Below are 20,131 nucleotides of genomic sequence, written 5' to 3'. Positions count from 1 at the left end.
AGAATATCATATTAAATACTGGATGGCTTGTGTTGATAAATGGCATGCAATTCATTTTAAAACGTATTGTATGATGGAGAAAATTCTGTATTACTATTACTAAAAACAAAGCTGCATCTGAATATGCTATGGTACTAAAGCATGGTACTCACATAAAATCAAGAAAATTATATTTAAACAATAAGACTAAACGTTAGGGCTGCACGATTAATTGCACGAGATTGTCATGCGTGTCTCATCAGTAAAGCCGGTTCTGTGATTAGCGGTAAATGTCCATCACCTGCTTTCAAATGGAGCGGCACTTAATATACAGAGCCGTAGTTCGCGGACAAGCTACGCAATATCGTGTTTATAATAGCAGATGAATCGCTTTCGATTACGAACGCGATATTGCGTAGCTTGTCCGCGAACTACGGCTCTGTATATTAAGTGCCACTCCATTTGAAAGCAGGTGATGGACATTTACCGCTAATCACAGAACCGGCTTTACTGACGAGACACGCATGACAAAAGCATGCGATTAATCGTGCAGCCCTACTAAACGTGTTGAGCTATATAACAACAACTAGTTTTCTGTCTATAAATATATAAAAACAGATGTTCCCTTGACTAAATAAAGCGTCTTTGGTGTTTCCATGGTTTCTACAAAATAAAACCGGAAACCGAGGCAGACCGAGGGTTAACGCGGGTATGATGCAATTGACAGGCGACTCCTCACACGTCCCGGAGCCTTGGTTAAAATTGCAATTTTCTCACAATTTACAAATAGTTGGAAACATTTGGGATATTGTAAGTACTCAAGTGAACAAAATATATAACACTGGCCTAGTGGTTTTTGGATATTTTACTGCAAAAATCTTACATATTTCAGCTTTAAAGGATTAGTTCACTTTCAAATGAAAATTACCCCAAGCTTTACTCTCCCTCAAGCCATCCTAGGTGTATATGACTTTCTTCTTTCTGATGAACACAATCAGAGTTATATTAATAAATATCCTGACGCATCCGAGCTATACATAGCAGTGAATGGCACCAATGAGTATGAGCTAAAGAAAGTGCTTTCATCCACATCCATCCATCATAAACGTGTACTCCACATGGCTCCGGTTGGTTAATAAAGGCCTTCTGAAACGAATCAATGCATTTGTGTAAAAAAAAAAAATCCATATTTATCAAGTTATGAAGTACAATATCTAGCTTCCGCTAGACCCCCTTCCGTATTCAGCTTAGGAAGAAAGTGCAATGCTTCTCGCAGTTCAAAAAGCATACGCTACATCCTACACCTTCCCTATTCAACTTACGGAAAAAGCTAAACTGACGCAGTTCTGTTTTTTTCCTAAGTTGAATAGGGAAGGCGGTCACACACACACATTGGTATTTTCCTCCATTTTATAAGATTTGTCCTCTATATTTTATGCAATGCTAAACTATTGTTCAATTAAATCACAACTACAAAAAATTCCCTAAAACTGACAAAACTGACACCCTCACCAGAGGTGGTTGGTAATACTTCATGTCACCCTTAAATAAGTGAATGAATGAGATGATGTGTTGCAAACAAAAGTATTCCAGCTGGATGTTTTCAAAAACAGTGGATAATTCATCAAGCTTTATGCTCATATTTATATGCTGGATGAGGTCAGGAAGTCACATTTTGACACATATGAATTTCATTTGGTCACTCCATCAACAGAATGTTGTTTTCTGAATATACCCATGTGACCGCTAGTCAGTAAATACTGATGCTGCTTATGGTTTTAGGATCGTGTCCCTGACACACAAAGAGAAGAGTTATGAATATGTTTTTCTCACTCTAAATAAGGCCTCAGACAACCTTTTGATTTGTCTTTGAACGGGGAAACGTGATAAAATGCTTGCTTTTCGAGCCCATTCCCCCCTCCAGGAATCAAGGGATAAATGAAGGAATGTCATTTGTAAAGAAGGATCTGTTGCAATCCTCATACACACTGAAGATCGAAAACCAAAATGAGTCCTCCAACATAGGACACAGTCTCATCAGTTGGTTTACTTAACTATCCCAAATATTCAAAATATTAATCTCCAACATGCAATCTCTGTTCATGCAACAACAACTGCAACGTTGCATGCATTGTGATGCTCGCATGAATGTGCGTTGGAGATTAATATTTTGAAAATAAAGTGATAAATTATGTTTTTTTGCACAAACAAAGCACTCGTGACGCTTCATAAAATTGAGGTTAAACCACTGGAGTCACATGAATTACTTTAATGATGTCTTTACTACCTTTCTGGGGCTTGAAAGTGGTAGTTGCATAGGCTATCAATGGAGGGACAGAAATCCCTCAGATTTCATTAAAAAAAATGTGCTCCGAAGATGAACGAAAGTCTAACACATTTTTGGAAAGACAAAAGGGTGAATAATTAATGACAGAATTTTCATTTTTGGGGGGTGAACTAACCCTTTAACAACACGTCTCTGAACAATTGAGAACATATGGAGCAATTTGTTTAATTTTGTATGTTCATTTTACAAAAACACAGCTAGCGAATGAGATTTACCAATTAAGAAAACTCACAGCTTGGCAAGTTTTGAAGTCCTGAATCTTTTCAGAAAACACGCCAGTAACTTACGCTAAACTTATTTATGATGCCTGAAACAGAAAGTGGTTGATGCTCTCTGAAGCTCCAACCAAACAGGAATCCCTACGGATTATGCTGTCATCAGCTCATTATCACTGGAGATACACAGCCATAAAACACATTCATTATGAGCTAGAGATCCACAGAGTCACGAACACTGTCACTCTGTCTTTTTCTCGTTCACTCATTTTCCCTCATTCCGTTTTTTCCCTTTCTGTTGCATCACTTTGATTCAGTTAAGCATGACATCCAAAGAAACCCTTGAGCAGTAGTGAAAATTTGTAATACATTTTGGAATAATATATCTAATTCAGTAGCAAAAAAATTTTATTGGTCCATTTAAATTAATCAATTCAATGATTAATTTACATCCCACTTAAAAAGTTCATAGATTTTTCTGAAGGAAAAAAAAGGTACAAAATCTGTCACTGGGGCCTTTCAAAAGGTACTATTATGTACCTTTAAGATACTAATATGCACCGTTTAGGGGGAAATAAGGTACAAAGGTGTACCTTTTGAAAGGGTACCACACCCCCACCTTGCCATGAACATTTTTCTGAGAGTGTAAAAATGTAACAAACTTCATAAGCACGCCGAAAAATTCCTCTTAGACAGATGTGTGTATTAGTGTATCCTGCTGAGTTTAGGGCAGGGGCTGGTGAGTGTGTGTGTGTGTGTGTGCGTTTGTCACGCATACCTGCACAAAGCTGCACATCACATACTCATCAAACATTGGCAGACTGGGCCTGCTTTCACGATATATGTGCAGAGTGTATATCGTCATGACGACAGGCTCGACCTCTGATTCGTCCATCACCAGAATGTTGATTCTGCTGTTGCCCAGGCCAACTGGGTAGTTTGCCATTCTGAAGGAAACAGAGGAAAGTTCTGAGGAACTCAGCATAACTGATCACTTATGCACACACACACACACACACACACACACACACACACACACACACACACACACACACACACACTTTACTTTTGGGGTTATTCTAGCTATGACAGGGGAGGAGGATTACTGAGGATTAAAACTGTGTCCCAGTCAACAGATGACCCCTCACTCGTGGACAAATAAATCTGTGCTTTCACGAAACCTTGAGAAAGGAGACAGCCCAGACTGCTACATACATGTATTATATTACATATATTATATTATATTCTTAAAATATACACTATTGAACATTATAAACAGTGTTCATATCCATGTTATTTGTCATCTGTGTTATTTAGTTTTATCATTAAACTTTTCTTTATTAAATACCAATTAAAAGCCCAATAGATTCTTATTGTAATCTTGGGTCAGGGTCAGGGTCAGCTTTAAATATGTACAAGCGCATTTTTTTTCCTCTGTGAGTATTAGAGATTACAGGCTGTAACTGAGTCTAATAGACAGTAATCAGGGATTTTGAATGTGTATGTGTGTGTGACTCGCCAGGCATGGGAAAGCAAATTCAGAAATTAATCTGATAAATCAATCAAACAGTGAAGTAAGTTTGAGCTGACACATAAGAAGCCAGATCTGATTACCCAGAAAAAAGCAGCGACGGCACTACCGTACCACAGACCCTTTGTTCATTGTTTCCCCAGCTCAAGCTGCTGTGTTTTACAACACTGACTGCATGGCTGCATAGTCCACACAGAAAAGTTTCTGTGATTTTATCCACAAAAAAATAATCTCTTATGCCAAATGTAAAGAATAATTTGAATGCCACAATTATCAAATCTACACGCCGTTGAGTTTTGTGTTTACCTGGGTCCATGATGCTCGTCCAGGTGAATGTGACAGTGTGGGCTGACTGGTTCTGGCCGGATATGAATGGTGATCACATCAAATGGAACCTCGGCTCGATATTCCTTCATCCGTGCGTTAAACGTCGGCATCAGCACCATCGGAGGGTCTGTGTACAACTGCCTCAGGTGGGGATCAACACACTTCCCTTGAAAACAGAAGTAAGGTGATTTTAATAGCTTTATACTGATTACCAGTGTTGGGGTAATGCATTACAAGTAACATGATCAGATTACTTTTTCCAAGTAACTAGTAAAGTAATGCATTACTATTGAATGTATAAGAAAATATCTAAATTGCTTTTTCAAATAAGTAACAAAGGTTACTTTGTTTTCCCATTTACTGACTGACAGCTCTCCTGTTGTGTGCGCTGTGTGAACTAATGATTATTATAGTTCTAGACTAAATGTGAACAAGCATCTCACTTGCACAAAAACAGATTCAGTATTCCTCAAAATGAATAAAAACAGTGAAATGCAATCTCAGAATTTTAAGCAAACCTGCAATAATTAAATGTTAAATTACACAAATATACTTTATGTATTTAATCTCACTTTATAAAACAACGTCTTTGCTGCTCAACTTCACTGATTCAATTCAACCGTACTAATAAGCAAAAATGATTTTAGATAAACATCACATTTGTTTTTCATTTTTTGTTTTCATTGTTGAAGAGTGCTGCACTTTGTTTGAGCTGCGCCCTCTACTGTACAGGCGTGAATTTGCATTTCCTTCAACACATTACTTTTCATAAAAAGTAACTAAATAACGTAATTAGTTACTTTTTTTAGGGAGTAATGCAATATTGTAACGCATTACTTGTAAAAGTAACTTTACCAACACTGCTGATTATCAGCAGTTATTACACTAGCTATGTTTCCATCCACCTATTTTTATGCGCATTTTTGGAATATTGCATAAAAGCTGAAACACCAAGATGCGCATAAATTCTAAAAATGCAAATGAGCAGGATACATTTTTTTATGCGATGCGAAAACATGAACATAAACTACAATGGAAACACTTTTAAAAAAAAATTCCTTGATGCGCATCAAAAAAGACATGTGACTTTGTGATGTTGCACAGCATCTGAAATGCTGTTTTGGTCATTCTGTATTGCCTGAGCAAAGTCTGTCATTAAAGTGGTTCAGTATAATTCCCTCCCAGAAGTGCCTCACACAATTGCTTTCACAAACACCAGGCATCTGAATGCAACGACAGCGTTTATTGTGTTTCATCTGCACGCTCTAAGGCGCAAGTAATTTATTATATACAAAATTAATATACAGAGTGGCTTCTGCTGAAGCAACTTCCATTTTTCTTAGTGATATTTAGCGCCAGTTTATCAGGAAATGACATTTTTTTTGACTCACTGGATGTAAACTGCTTTATTCGCTAATGTTTTATGCGATATTCCAAATTTGCACACAAGTTAAATTCACAACTTTGGATGGAAACATAGCTACTGATAAATGTATTTTTATTAAGTAAAAACTGTCGGTGCTATTATAACAAATCAAATGTGTATTTGTAATTCTTCTAGTCAGGTTAAATGTTAGCACATGCTACTTGCCTTTTCTTGACAGTGAATCTGATGGCTCTGGGCTCTTTGGCTCATCCAAGCTGCTGGAATTATAGAAAGTACAGCGATTAGAAGTAGAAAACTCAACAAGTGCTCTAAAATGGTTTATGGATTCAGGTGATTGAAAGAATGGAACATTTGCAGATTATTTTCCAGGAATAGAAAAAGCAAGCCTTTTATGACTTTTCCCTCCTCATTTTATATGAAAATTTTGTATATATATATATACAAAATTTTATATATATATATATATATATATATATATATATATATATATATATATATATATATATATAAATAACTAAAAGAGAATAATTCACTCAATAGGGCTTTGGATTTTCTTAAGTTTCTTTACAGTGACATGGTGTGCGAGAGTGAGAACATTAAAAGGAAAAAAAGGAATATATAAAATGAAGACATCAGGAGGTTTGGGAGATATTGTGGGAGAAAGACTGTAAAAATAAATGTTTTGACTGGACTGCAGATGACCCAAAGCACCACAGGCTTAAAACAGGACATCACTAAGAATGACTGAACACAAAATAATGTTTTGCATGAAATGATCTCCGGACACTTGCAGAATTTTACGCCTGCAGCATAACTCATCTCATCGCTGGAGAAAGAATAAGTCTTGATGATATGATCTGGGGAATCTACAAATGTGTCATGTTGTGCAAGTATGTGTTTGTGTGAGTGTAACCTTTCAGTCTGATGTCTTCTCGTGTAGTAAAGGCTGAGCTCTTGGAGCAGGGCCATGAGAGCTGGTCTCCATCCATAATCCTGTGCGCTGTGGGACTCTCTCTGGATTAGATCATGGCAGAGATCATCAGGAGGAGAAGATATAGGGTACAGCTGCCAACACACACACACATGATTTATAAACAGACAAAAATGCACAACAAGGACATATAGATTTATTATGTTATAAGTTTACACGGAAAGATCCTCAGACATGTATTAATCTGATTAAACATTGCACGAAGTCAAATTCAGTTACATTTATGCCTGTTTATCTGTATTAATAAGCATTGAAGTCATAGATACTATACAGTATGAGCATCTTTAAAAGTGCATAATATGTGTCTTTACCAGCTGAAAGGGTCCTGGTCTCTTAAGGTGCTGATTAAACTGCCGCAGTAAATGCATCTCATCCTGAGGCAGACACAGACCGTTTGGCCCCTCACAGACACCGTACTGCAGCACGGGTTCAAATAATTAGGCCACAATGATAAAAACTATTGATGTGCATGGAAAAAATTGACTGTATTTTACAAAGCAACAAAGAAGACAAGGAAATTGAACCAAATAAAATCAAATTGACTGTTTGTAAGGCATGGAAAATGACTTATTTGACATTTTAATTCACTTTTTATTAAATAGGCCTCATTCTTGAAACACAAGCAGAATCAATTTATTTTATGAAACCATTTTTTGGACTGAATTGAATGCATTGATTATGGGAATGGGTTTATAAAATTAGTTCTACTCGTGTTTCATAAATGTCCTTTTAAATATACATATGTTTAAAATCACAAACTCACACGAAAAGACATATCAGTTGTTATATCAGTGGTCTAAAAAAGAGGTTTTATTTTATATGGAGCAAGTTGCCTCATGGGGGAAAACATGTTAAGATCATACGACTGGCCGAATGCAAATTTCATCTCGGTAAAAGCTGTTATTGGACACTTTATTCCTTTTCACAGAATAAGCTTTCTGTAAACGTGTCTATATCCACTCTGACAGGAGTCAGGACATACATACAGTACACATACACATACATATACATATATAAACTGTTAATATTTGGTAATATTAGGACACACTGATGTCTGTTTTACCTTTTGGGTCTCTTCCTGCATGTTAAGTGGTGAACTGGGCTCCACAGCCTCACTGTTGCATACTGGGAAAAGCAGTTTCAGCACATCCTCCAGCATATACTCTTTGGCTATCTGTCCGTCAAAGTAAGGGTCCTTCATTCCATCAAAGTGTAAATCAGTCTGAAGCTGAGACAGAAAAATGAGCGGACAAATAATAAATGTGAAAGTGTATTGATATGCTGCCATCTAGTGGTCATATTGAGAGCTTGCGTTCGGAGATCATGGATGGGTGTTCATTCTTACCTTCACCACCACTGGACGAAGAGAAGCGTTATAGTGTAATGAGAAGGTCATTAACTGAAAACACAACTTACACCTATAAGAAACAACACAAATATAGAAAAATGTACACAGTCAGCTGATCAACATATATATCATAAAATCATATAGTACACCAAAAAGTATTATTAATAAATGATAATAAACGAAAATATCAAATCAATGGCTTTTAAATTAAATACAGACACAGTTTTAGTCCTGCATTTAAAAACATTTATATGTTGGTAACACTTTTAAGGTCAACATTAGTTAACTACATTCATCCTATACTTCTGCAGTCCAGAATAGCTGCACAGCTGAAAGGTTTGTTTGAGCTGCGTCCTATACTGTACAGGTGTGAATTTCAATTTCCTTCACCTCAGGCTTATTTGAAGAGTTCCATTGCATAAACCTCTGAAGGTGATGATACACGGGACAACTTTTTGAGTATTGTCTCCGAGTGATGATGCTTGGGCACTTTCCTATTGAGCATGGGCAACAAATTTCTATCTGGATACTTTAGATCAAAATTTGTTGCCCATTCTCAATGGGAAAGTGCCCAAGTATCATCGCTCGGAGACACTACTCAAAAAGTTGCCCCGTGTATCATCACCTTTATACGGAAGAGGATTAGGGAAAAGCAATAATAAAAAAATAAAACCATCTCGAGATTAAAGTTGTTAAATTACAATAAACTCATTAAATTATGAGAAAAGAGTCGTTAAATTATGAGAACAAATTCGTTAAATTACAAATTTGTTCTCATAATTTAACGACTTTTTTCTCGTAATTTAATGACTTTTTTCTCAACATTTTATCTCGACTTTTTTTCTCAAAATTTAACGACTTTTTTTCTCATAATTTAACGAATTTGTTCTCATAATCTAACGACTTTTTTCTCGTAATTTAATGACTTTATTCTCAACATTTTATCTCGACTTTTTTTCTCAAAATTTAACAACTTTTTTCTCATAATTTAACAAATTTGTTCTCATAATCTAACGACTTTTTTCTCGTAATTTAATGACTTTATTCTCAACATTTTATCTCAACTTTTTTTCTCAAAATTTAACAACTTTTTTTCTCATAATTTAACAAATTTGTTCTCATAATCTAACGACTTTTTTCTCGTAATTTAATGACTTTATTCTCAACATTTTATCTCGACTTTTTTCTCGAAATTTAACAAGTTTTTTCTCGTAATTTAACGAGTTTATTCTCAACATTTTATCTCGACTTTTTTCTTGAAATTTAACACGATTTTTCTCGTAATTTAATGAGTTTATTCTCAACATTTTATTTTGACTTTTTTCTCGAAATGTAACGGGTTTTTTCTTGAAATTTAACAACTTTAATCTCGAGATGGTTTTATTTTTTTATTATTGCTTGGCCCTAATTCTCTTCCATACCTTTAACACCGTCTGACATGTTTTCTTTTAAATGACCATTTTTTACCAGTCTCCTATGTTTAGGTTCAGTAATTTCACTTTAATAGCAACGAAAAGGTTATTGAAATGCCTTATTTTCAAAAATGTCATCAATTCTTTTTCTTTTTTTTTTTCTTGAAAACCTTCAAGTCCATCTCTTTGGACAACAAGACATAGTAAAACGCCAGTTTCTGTCAGTTTTACAGCAGCACAAGGAACACTGTTGTGTTTACTTGCTACTCTTGAAATCCTGTCATTGCCACTGTAACGATGATGATAAAAAATTGCACCTTGCCAACTGAAAGCCGGCTCATACGCACATCGTCATTCATCTTGAAACAATCATATGATTTGCTTCGCATCTTCCGATTGGTTCTTCTGTGGACTTAGAGGCTTTTGTTGACAAAGGGAATCGGTGTTTAGTGGTTTCTACCAACGAACTGGTATTTCTGAATGGGCTGAGGCTGGGATTTAGCAGATATGAAGTGAAAGTATTTGATGAACGTATATATGTGCGGAGAGCATTCGCTCAATATCATTATCTCATTTTTGATGTAGGTAACGTTTAGAGCATCTGAACTTTTATTTTATTTTAGTTATTAAAAACAAACAAGCAAGCCCAGCACAGATGAGAAAAAGAAACGCAAAAGTAATGTAACATTACTTTTCAAAAAAAGTAACTAGGTCATGCAATTAGTTACTTTTATTAGTGGGCAACACAATATTGTAATGAATTACTTTTAAAAGTAACTTTCCCCAACAAATATATTGATCATTGCTAGTTAACGCACTATATTATTGTATTATATTACTGTAATGCGTTACCAATATTTTTATAATCTGTTAAATCTGTTGTTATATAACAACAACAACAGATAAACTTTTTAAAATTTAAGTATTTGGGCATTTTCTGGATGACATGTGTTTATAACCTGGGTGAAGAGCTGCTCTCCTTTGTGGATAATAGGGCAGCTTTCAGGATGTCGCTGATGACGTGATTCATGTGATCAATGGCTTGATAAGAGAGCAAAAGACCCAGTCTTTCTCTAAAGAATACCTGCAACTGAAAGAGAGAGAGGTCTAAATCAGTGACATAGTACATAAACTCAAAGATGAAGAGCATCAATAACAGAGAGATCTCATCACTCCATCATTCAGCATCTTCTCAGTCTCTCTAAACAGATTGAGCAGAACACTTCAATTTCTATGCTACAAAACCTGTTCATCAATAATGATTTAACAGTGACATGCATACAACCGCAGACAAAAACTCTTCCACATTGGACAAGAGACAACTTTATCCTTAATAACTCAATCTCCACTAGGTGGCGACACAATTCATACTAAAACTTGTTGAAAGTTTACGGTACAAATTCATTAAAAAAATGTTTTAATTAAAGTCAGAATGTGTAAGTTCATGCAGCTTATGCAGTTAATAGTAACTTTATTAAATCTCAATGTTTGATTTCAAGATCATTTAGTGCACAGTAAAAAGTTAAATATGCATTTGGTAAGTTAACTTTGTGAGAGATTTGAGTATCAAAACATTAAGTCACGTGAGAGAAACCGTTCCATTGTACAGCAGTACAACAGACAGAAGTTGATGAGCCCAGCTGAAGAGTAATGACACCACAGTACCATTAGAGGGCAGTAGAAGAACAATTGTTTCCATTTGTGTAATAACATTACTACACCACACAAAACGTGTACTAAACCATCTTAATGAGGATCTACCACATTAAAATCAATTATATCTTGACAATTATATTATTAATTTATTTAATGAGAACGTCACTAAAGGGAGATTTTGTCACAATGACACACTGTTGCACACAAGCGGAAGTGGTGCAAGACAGTTTTGCATTAGATAGTGATCTCTCTCTCTCTCACACACACACACACACACACACACACACACACACACACACACACACACACACACACACACACAAGAACCAAAAGGGAATGAGCAGACTTTTATGAAGACTTTATAGTGATCTGCTTGTTTGTCAGGACTCTTTTATCAACCATTGAAACTCAGTAAACATGATCTGTCTTTTATTAGATCTCAATGTGCCCTCCAGCTGTTTACAAGACTCTGACTGAAGCCTCTTCAGTAATCTGGCATTACATACACACAAACTCACACACACACGCTGTAATGAAAGCAGTGTTTCACAGCTGTGGAGGCCTAATAAACATCACATGGGATATAAATGCTTAGCCAAGCCTTCATCATCAGTAAACTGCAGCACAGGGATACAAACTGCAATATTAAGACTGGAGAAATCACATCTGATCTGATTTAAAAATATAAATGCTTATCAAAATAGCTAAAAGGCACCTAATAATGATTTCTAAACTCATTTGAGTATTGAGACGTGGATATTGTTTTATTTAAACTGTAACTGTTTTAAAGCTCTCACTCAAAGGAAAATGTTTCCTTACCTCAATAGCATAACTAGTTTCATCCAGGTGGGTTTTAACCAAGGCTGTGCGGTGGACAAAAGCGGTCAAGGGTGTTGCCGAGGTGACCAGAACGTATACATTAACGGTGGCATTCAGGCTCTGATTGTCTGAGTGTGTGATTGGCTTCCTCCTGTAGGATACAATCACAACAACTCTGAAGAGAAAATCAGCTTCGCAACATTTTTGGTTGGTCATTTCCCTCAGATGTGGCATGACTTACTGTTGATGTTCAGCAGTATTTGGGGTTCCCTCTTGTGGAGATGAGGAAAAAGCACAGGCTGAAGGACGTATGGGCAATGTCACTTCTGAGATGAAAAACAGAAGGCAGAGGAGGATACAGTCAGGCACATTGATTTTCTCTGTGAGGAAGACACATAGCACATGCATCGAAATAAAGGCCAAAACTACTTAATTTCTTTCCACAAAGACCTCCAGACATCTGTCTAGAGATCCCATGATAGAGAATCATTGAGTCTTACCACATTTCTCACATGTAGGTTTTGATTCTGTGATAAACTGAAGCTCTTTTCTTAAACGTAGTGAGCTGCCTTACTGCTAACTGTTGATACAAAGCAGCCATATAATCTCAAAAATGACTGGTTTGAATGCACTACACAAACATGAAAAGCACAAGAGACTATGAATATAAATGATTTAAATGGAATTTGATGTTAGCATGGTGCCAAGCTAACAGCATGCTAGTCATTTAAATTCACAGCACACACAAATATTGGGTAAAAAGTCCAGGTTTATTTATAATTAACATTTTCCTTGGTTCATCTGCCCTGTTGGAATGACTTTCAATATCACAATGCATTCCTTTCTCCATGAAAAAGGTGTGCAATTTTGCCTCAGAATTTGGTTAAAACAAGGTAGATGAAGTGTTTTTGAAGTCTCTTATCACCAAAGCTGAATTTATTTGATCAAAAATACAGTAAAAACAGTAATATTATGAAAATCACAACTTAAAATATCCATCTTCTAGTTCTATTTTTATACAATTTATTCCTGTGATGGCAAAGCTGAAATTTCAGCATCATTCTTTTCAGTGAAAAATAATATTCTTTATCTCTTAGTTTTAAAATAAATTCTGCTTTTAAGAATATATATTGAATACAGAGTTTTCTGAGTTTCCAAGTTTTCTTTGTTTCAAATTATACAATCTATACTCCTCTATGTCAAAATATTTACCAATTTAGTCATGAATTTTATTTATCCTTTATTTATCCAGGGAGATCCCATTGAGATATCATAATCTCTTCTTCCAGGGAGAACTGGTCAAAACCAGCACACATTGTTCCATACAAATACAAAAACAAAAACAAATCCAACAATCTAACAAATCAAATAGGCCAAATGAATCCATTCCATTTAAAATGAATGTTAGTAACATATTATGTGCCATTAACTTTTAAAAAAGACAGTAAAAGCAAATATAAAACAGCAAAGGCAATTATGTATATATATATATATATATATATATATATATATATATATATATATTCTGCTTCTATACAGATGATATGAGCACTACTTCACCTCTCAGATTCATGATGAAATAAAAGCAAATAACATACAGATGCTGAGAATATTCTGCAATTTCTTCTCTTTCCACAGACATGTCCATACTGTATACTTGGAGCTGTTCACGTCCTGGGACTTACATATTATACTTTTCTTTTGCACTATTAACTCCAAAACAAATTTACAGTCGTAAAGTCTTAGCTTTCAGAAATTTCTGGCCTGTGCATATTATCCACCCTATATCCGCCCTAAATGGTATTGAAAATTACTAATGTCACATATTTAGCATGTATAGTATGCACATTAAGACGCAGGCTAGATTTAGGCGTTGATATTGTTGAATATAGAGGGTATTCGTCGACGTCACTTTCCCGCCGAAAACGCGCTCCCTCATCTGGACTGCGTGGCAAAAGAACCTGCTGCGTGACTGGATTTAGTAGAGGAAACTAACAAAACGCGAGTAAAACTAACGAATTACACTAAAGGTTGGAATTGAATGTGTTCCTTACAACTTGTCAAATAAAAACTAATCCATGAATATCGACATGCAGCCAGGAGTCGTGTTTCATGACATTTAGGCCTATATGTGCCTGACTTCGACGGTGGGGAAATACATAAAGCAAATCTGCATGTGAATATTTTATATAACTACAATATAGGTAGATTTAAATCCGCATAATCACTTATATCAATGTTATATCGTCATATTGTCCAGCCCTAAAACATATATATACAGTTTTATAGTATAGTTTTTGTCAGTGTTGTTTATTTAAAAACACACAATTATGCAGAATATAAGATCGAAAATATTTAATTGATGAGTTGTCAACATAATATATAACATCGTCGACGGTGACGTCACGTGCATACCCTCTATAGAAACGCTCGATAATTATTACGAAATCTGGCGTGAACGTAACGCTCCACTCCCCAACCCAAATCAAACACACCTGAACAAGCTAATCAAGGTCTTCAAGATTGGGATAGAAAGTTAGATGCAGGTGAGTTTCATCAGGAGTTGTCCAATCCAGACCTCCATGGATCTTTAAAAACACGTTTCTCAGCAGCACGTTTTAGTGTAGTTTTGTGTGCCTCGTTTTCACTCCTGACTCACATTTTCTAGCAGAGTTCATTGTGAGCTCGCAGATCGCGAGGATGACAGCTCGAGTGTACTGCTTGAGTGCTGTTTTGTTGTGTTTGTCTGCATGTCTGAGCACAACAGACGCTGGAGTAGCAGGTGAGAAGATCTTTTAACTTGATTTTACAGCCTGAAGAAATGCGTAAATGTGTCCTTACAAGATGACTTTTAAACGTGTATAGTAGTCTACACATACTTGCAATAGTAGCCTACATTTTATGAACAATCTATTAACTGTCCATGTCATAGGAGCCTTGTGCTCCTATTGCACCCACTACTAGGGGTTGTAACTGCTCTTTGTTTGAAACTACTAGTTTAGTCGTCACCAATAATAATATAATATAATATAATATATAATATAATTTTTTTTTTTTTTTTTTTTTTTTTTTTTTTTTTTTCCCCTTAACAATGGAGATTGTTTCAAAGCAGCTCTACAGTGATGGCAGGAACACAACTTTGATTGTACAGCAGCTCTAGAAGAAAATGGTTCAGTGTTGGTGATAAATACTCGACTAGAAGCAGATAAATCTATTTAAGTTTGAGACATGTGTGTGTATATAGCAAAACCCCTGCCATACAACTGCTGAAACAAACTATTACATCACTCCCTGGTCTTCCCTAACTATCCTCTTGAATTGACGTGTCTGGTCAGTGTCCGTCGACGCTGAAGGTCATGCCGTCCCGTAAAGAATGTACTTCTGATAGAGCCTGCTCTGGAGGAAGGAAATGACAAGTAACGCGTTGAACTAAACATGAAACTTTGAAGTACGAAGGATGAATTAGTATCTTGTAAAATCTACTCTGATCATCTTGGACAACTTTCTTTTTTTTTTTTTTTTTTTTTTTTAAACCGTGACATTTCAGCATTCAGTCATGTGTTTCTCTGTCATGTCTAACAGCAAATCCAGAAGAGTGTCCATGCAAAACCTCTGGAGTGGAAAAGAGTGGTGAGTTGTGTGCGTGTGATTCTGACTGACCGAACAATGAGAAATGCTGCAGCAATGCATGTGGACATCAGTGTATACCTCCATATACAAGTATTTGTACTGTATGTTATGTAGTATTTGAGTTGGCTTTTTTTATTTTTTTATTTTTTTTTTTTTTTATACATGTATAATTTTGTCATACTCATGACAAAAGTACCTGAATTCAGCCCATAATACAGTTTCAAGCACAGGATGGCTTTACAAAATGCATAAAGGGAGTTGCTTAAAATACTGTAAGACTTGCTAGTCATGCTTGTGTTTTGTGCTGTAAATGATATTGAATGCTGCTTAATGGACTGATTATCTGTATCCATACAGTGAAGCCTGCCGGCGAGCCGCCCAAGCCTCCAGTGAAGCCTGCTGCTGAGCCGCCCAAGCCTCCAGTGAAGCCTGCTGCTGAGCTGCCCAAGCCTCCAGTGAAGCCTGCTGCTGAGCCGCCCAAGCCTCCAGTGAAGCCTGCCGCCAAGCCTCCAGTAAAGCCTGCCGCTGAGCCGCCCAAGCCTCCTGTGAAGCCTGCCGCCGAGCCGCCCAAGCCTCCTGTGAAGCCTGCCGCCGAGCCACCCCAGCCTCCAGTGTGTGGCGGAAGCTGTCCTCAACCTCCCCATCAAGGTGATGGCCACGGCGGACAAGGAGTAGGTCTAGGAGGTTTCCTAGGACACCTCCTAGGAAAAGTCCTTGGACGTGGACACGGTCATGGGCATGATGGTGACGGACACGTCGGATGTCGGTCATAGTGTATTATCAACAAATAAATCCTGTTTAGTGAAGTGTCTCTCTGCTTTTTTTTTTTTTTTTTTTTTTTTTTTTTGTGTACCAAAAACTGCTTCTCCATTGCTGTTTTGCCAAAAAAAAAAAAAAAAATCACACAATTTAAACCCTTAGGTAAGAAATCCCTTGCCTTATGGTTACACCACTGAAGTGGCAACAAGCACGCCACATGACTCCCTTGTGTCACTCCTGAGATAAAAAAAAAAAGGCAGAGGATACAGTCGGGCACACTAATTTCCCAGGTGAAAAACAAGTACACTTCAATGTACTTAAAGTGAGCACTTTATTTTTGCACACTAATTTTGTACATAATATACTAATTCTTCTTTAGTACTTAAGAACATCTAAGTGTACTCAACTGTGCTATTTTGAGACTCCATGAAATATGAACTTAAATGTGCTTTTAATATACTATCAGTATATTACATTTACATACTAACGGTATATTTGAACCCATAGTGTACTAGTAGTAATTACTTTTAAATACTGAGATGGTATATTAAAAGCACATTTAAGTTCATATTTCATGGTGTCCCAATAGCACAGTTGAGTACACTTAGATGTTCTTAAAATTATCTTAATATACTAAGTTCTTTAGTACTTGTGTACAAAATGAGTGATTGAAAATGGAGCGCTTTATTTTTTTTTTTCCCCACCTGGACTTCTCTGAGGAAGACACAGCACATGCATCAACATGAAGGCCAAAATTACTTAATTTCTTTCCACAAAGACCCCAAAAATCTGTCTAGAGATCCCATGCAAAATTACTAATGTCACATATTTAGCATGGAGAGTATGCACATTAAGACGCAGACTAGATAAATGCTTTCACAAGTCAGAATTACGGTAATTACATGATGTGAACGAACCAAACTTCAATTTGTAAAATGTGGGCTGTGTCTGAAAACCTAGGTAGCCGACTTGCTGCCTTATCAAGCAATGACTTGTAAGGCAGTGTTTGTGCATGAAGGCACCTCCATGAAACGCATTTCGGACAGACTTCCGAGGCATTTAATCTACCGCAATATAGCGCGAGCTTTGATGAGAACTAAAATATTTCTACAGTAGTAATTTCTCGCTAGAAATGACATCAAAAGTGTTTCCAAAAATGTTGGTCAAAAATGTAGCCTACAATTACTCACAAACTGGCCAGCAAACGCAACTTTTAGACACCATTTTTTTTAGCTCAACTGTCACAGTATAGAAAGCACAGGATTGTGGGATATTAAAGGCAGCTAAGGATAAATCTATGCTGCCTTGAAAAATCGATCAGATGAAGGTAGGCCTATCTCAGGAAACAGGAAGTGAAGCTAACATTGAACAAGCTAATCAAGGTCTTCAAGATTAGGATAGAAAGTTAGATGCAGGTGAGTTTCATCAGGAGTTGTCCAATCCAGACCTCCATGGGTCTTTAAAAACGCGTTTTTCAGCAGCACGTTTTAGTGTAGTTTTGTGTGCCTCGTTTTCACTCCTGACTCACTCAGTACATTTTCTAGCAGAGTTCGTTGTGAGCTCGCAGATCGAGAGGATGACAGCTCGAGTGTACTGCTTGAGTGCTGTTTTGTTGTGTTTGTCTGCATGTTTGAGCACAACAGACGCTGGAGTAGCAGGTGAGAAGCTCTTTTAACTTGATTTTACAGCCCGAAGAAATGCGTAAATGTGTCCTTACAAGATGACTTTTAAACGTGTATAGTAGTCTACACTCACAATAGTAGCCTACATTTTATGAACAATCTATTAACTGTCCATGTCATAGGAGCCTTGTGCTCCTATTGCACCCACTACTAGGGGTTGTAACTGCTCTTTGTTTGAAACTACTTTAGTCGTCACCAATATAATATAATGTAATATAATATAACAAAGTGGGTTTTTTTTTTTTTTTTTTTTTTTTTAACAATGCAGATTGTTTCAAAGCAGCTCTACAGTGATGGCAGGAACACAACTTTGATTGTACAGCAGCTCTAGAAGAAAATGGTTCAGTGTTGGTAATAAATACTCGACTATAAGCAGATAAATCTAAGTTTGAGACATGTATAGCAAAACCCCTGCCTTACAACTGCTGAAACAAACTATTACATCACTCCCTGGTCTTCCCTAACTATCCTCTTGAATTGAAGTGTCTGGTCAGTGTCCTCCGGTCATGCCGTCCCGTAAAGAATGTACTTCTGATAGAGCCTGCACTGGAGGAAGTAAATGACAAGTAACGTGTTGAACTAAACATGTAACTTTGAAGTACAAAGGATGAATTAGGATCTTGTAAAATCTACTCTGATCATCTTGGACAACTTTTTTTTTTTTTTTTTTTTTTTTTTTTTTTTTTTAAACCTTGACATTTCAGCATTCAGTCATGTGTTTCTCTGTCATGTCTAACAGCAAATCCAGAAGAGTGTCCATGCAAAACCTCTGGAGTGGAAAAGTGTGGTGAGTTGTGTGCGTGTGATTCTGACTGACTGAACAATGAGAAATGCTGCAATGCATGGGGACATCAGTGTATACCTCCATATACAAGTATTTGTACTGCATGTTATGTAATATTTGAATTGGCAGCTTTTTTTTTTTTTTAATACATATATAATTTTGTCATACTCCATGACAAAAGTACCTGAATTCAGCCCATAATACCGTTTCAAGCACAGGATGGCTTTACAAAATTAATAAAGGGAGTTGCTTAAAATACTGTAAGACTTGCTATTCATGCATGTGTTTTGTGCTGTGAATGATATTGAATGCTGCTTAATGGACTGATTATCTGTATCCATACAGTGAAGCCTGCCGCCGAGCCACCCAAGCCTCCAATGAAGCCTGCCGCTGAGCCACCCAAGCCTCCAGTGAAGCCTGCCGCTGAGCCGCCCAAGCCTCCAGTGAAGCCTGCTGCTGAGCCGCCCAAGCCTCCAGTGAAGCCTGCTGCTGAGCCGCCCAAGCCTCCAGTGAAGCCTGCTGCTGAGCCGCCCAAGCCTCCAGTGAAGCCTGCTGCTGAGCCGCCCAAGCCTCCAGTGAAGCCTGCCGCTGAGCCGCCCCAGCCTCCTGTGAAGCCTGCCGCCGAGCCACCCCAGCCTCCAGTGTGTGGCGGAAGCTGTCCTCAACCTCCCCATCAAGGTGATGGCCACGGTGGACAAGGAGTAGGTCTAGGAGGTTTCCTAGGACACCTCCTAGGAAAAGTCCTTGGACATGGACATGGACATGGACGCGGACACGGTCATGGGCACGATGGTGATGGACACATTGGATGTCAGTCATAGTGTATTATCAACAAATAAATCATGTTTAGTGAAGTGTCTTTCTGCTTGGGTGTTGTGTTTTTTTTTTTTTTTTTTTTTTTTTTTTTTGTTTTTTTGTTTTTTGTTTTTGTGTACCAAAAACTGCTTCTCCATTGCTGTTTTGCCCAAAAAAAAAAATCACAATTTAAACCCTTAGGTTTAATTTAAATCCCTTGCCTTATGGTTAAACCACTGAAGTGGCAACAAGCACGCCACATGATTCCCTTGTGGAGATGTCACTCCTGAGATAAAAAAAAAAAAGGCAGAGGAGGATACAGTCAGGCACACTAATTTCCCAGGTGAAAAACAAGTACACTTCAATGTACTTAAAGTGCTCTATTTTTGCACACTAATTTTGTACATGATATACTAATTCTTCTTTAGTACTTAAGAACATCTAAGTGTACTCAACTGTGCTATTTTGA

General features: G+C 36.9%; 3 protein-coding genes across 7 annotated transcripts in view; 2 read left to right on the top strand and 1 right to left on the bottom strand.

The window, feature by feature from the left end:
- cped1 (cadherin-like and PC-esterase domain containing 1) overlaps positions 1 to 20,131 on the bottom strand; it is a 75,894-nt gene that overhangs the window by 29,207 nt on the left and 26,556 nt on the right. The window contains exons 5-14 of one of the 2 annotated variants that reach the window (XM_048156510.1): positions 12,254 to 12,338; positions 12,013 to 12,163; positions 10,497 to 10,627; positions 8,123 to 8,195; positions 7,841 to 8,005; positions 7,089 to 7,193; positions 6,700 to 6,851; positions 5,991 to 6,040; positions 4,379 to 4,565; positions 3,320 to 3,488 (exon numbers count right to left, since the gene is read on the bottom strand). In XM_048156510.1, the coding sequence (XP_048012467.1) occupies positions 3,320 to 3,488; positions 4,379 to 4,565; positions 5,991 to 6,040; positions 6,700 to 6,851; positions 7,089 to 7,193; positions 7,841 to 8,005; positions 8,123 to 8,195; positions 10,497 to 10,627; positions 12,013 to 12,163; positions 12,254 to 12,338 (1,268 nt within the window). Of the gene's footprint in view, positions 1 to 3,319; positions 3,489 to 4,378; positions 4,566 to 5,990; positions 6,044 to 6,699; positions 6,852 to 7,088; positions 7,194 to 7,840; positions 8,006 to 8,122; positions 8,196 to 10,496; positions 10,628 to 12,012; positions 12,164 to 12,253; positions 12,339 to 20,131 lie in introns of both variants that reach the window. The other variant, XM_048156509.1, reaches the window with a different exon arrangement.
- LOC125245776 (alpha carbonic anhydrase 8-like) lies at positions 14,628 to 16,448 on the top strand. Of its 3 annotated transcripts, none has more exons than XM_048156517.1 (3): positions 14,628 to 14,794; positions 15,595 to 15,642; positions 16,189 to 16,448. In XM_048156517.1, the coding sequence occupies exons 1-3, from the start codon at positions 14,713 to 14,715 to the stop codon at positions 16,413 to 16,415; spliced, it is 357 nt and encodes a 118-aa protein (XP_048012474.1). In that variant the 5' UTR covers positions 14,628 to 14,712; the 3' UTR covers positions 16,416 to 16,448. The 3 variants fall into 3 exon arrangements, with proteins under 3 accessions (XP_048012474.1, XP_048012475.1, XP_048012473.1); XM_048156518.1 differs by having other exon boundaries at positions 14,639 to 14,794; positions 16,222 to 16,448; XM_048156516.1 differs by having other exon boundaries at positions 14,639 to 14,794; positions 16,156 to 16,448.
- Positions 17,885 to 19,726, top strand: LOC125245775 (non-classical arabinogalactan protein 31-like). Of its 2 annotated transcripts, none has more exons than XM_048156515.1 (3): positions 17,885 to 18,059; positions 18,823 to 18,870; positions 19,246 to 19,726. In XM_048156515.1, exons 1-3 carry the CDS (start codon positions 17,978 to 17,980, stop codon positions 19,686 to 19,688), a joined length of 573 nt encoding a protein of 190 aa, XP_048012472.1. In that variant the 5' UTR covers positions 17,885 to 17,977; the 3' UTR covers positions 19,689 to 19,726. The 2 variants fall into 2 exon arrangements, with proteins under 2 accessions (XP_048012472.1, XP_048012470.1); XM_048156513.1 differs by having other exon boundaries at positions 19,213 to 19,726.

Source organism: Megalobrama amblycephala, linkage group LG14 (genome assembly GCF_018812025.1).
Source record: "Megalobrama amblycephala isolate DHTTF-2021 linkage group LG14, ASM1881202v1, whole genome shotgun sequence".
In the NCBI taxonomy this organism is placed as follows: Eukaryota; Metazoa; Chordata; class Actinopteri; order Cypriniformes; family Xenocyprididae; genus Megalobrama; species Megalobrama amblycephala.
The sequence above is the reverse complement of the archived record's forward strand: the minus strand, read 5'-3'. Positions and strand labels throughout refer to the sequence as shown.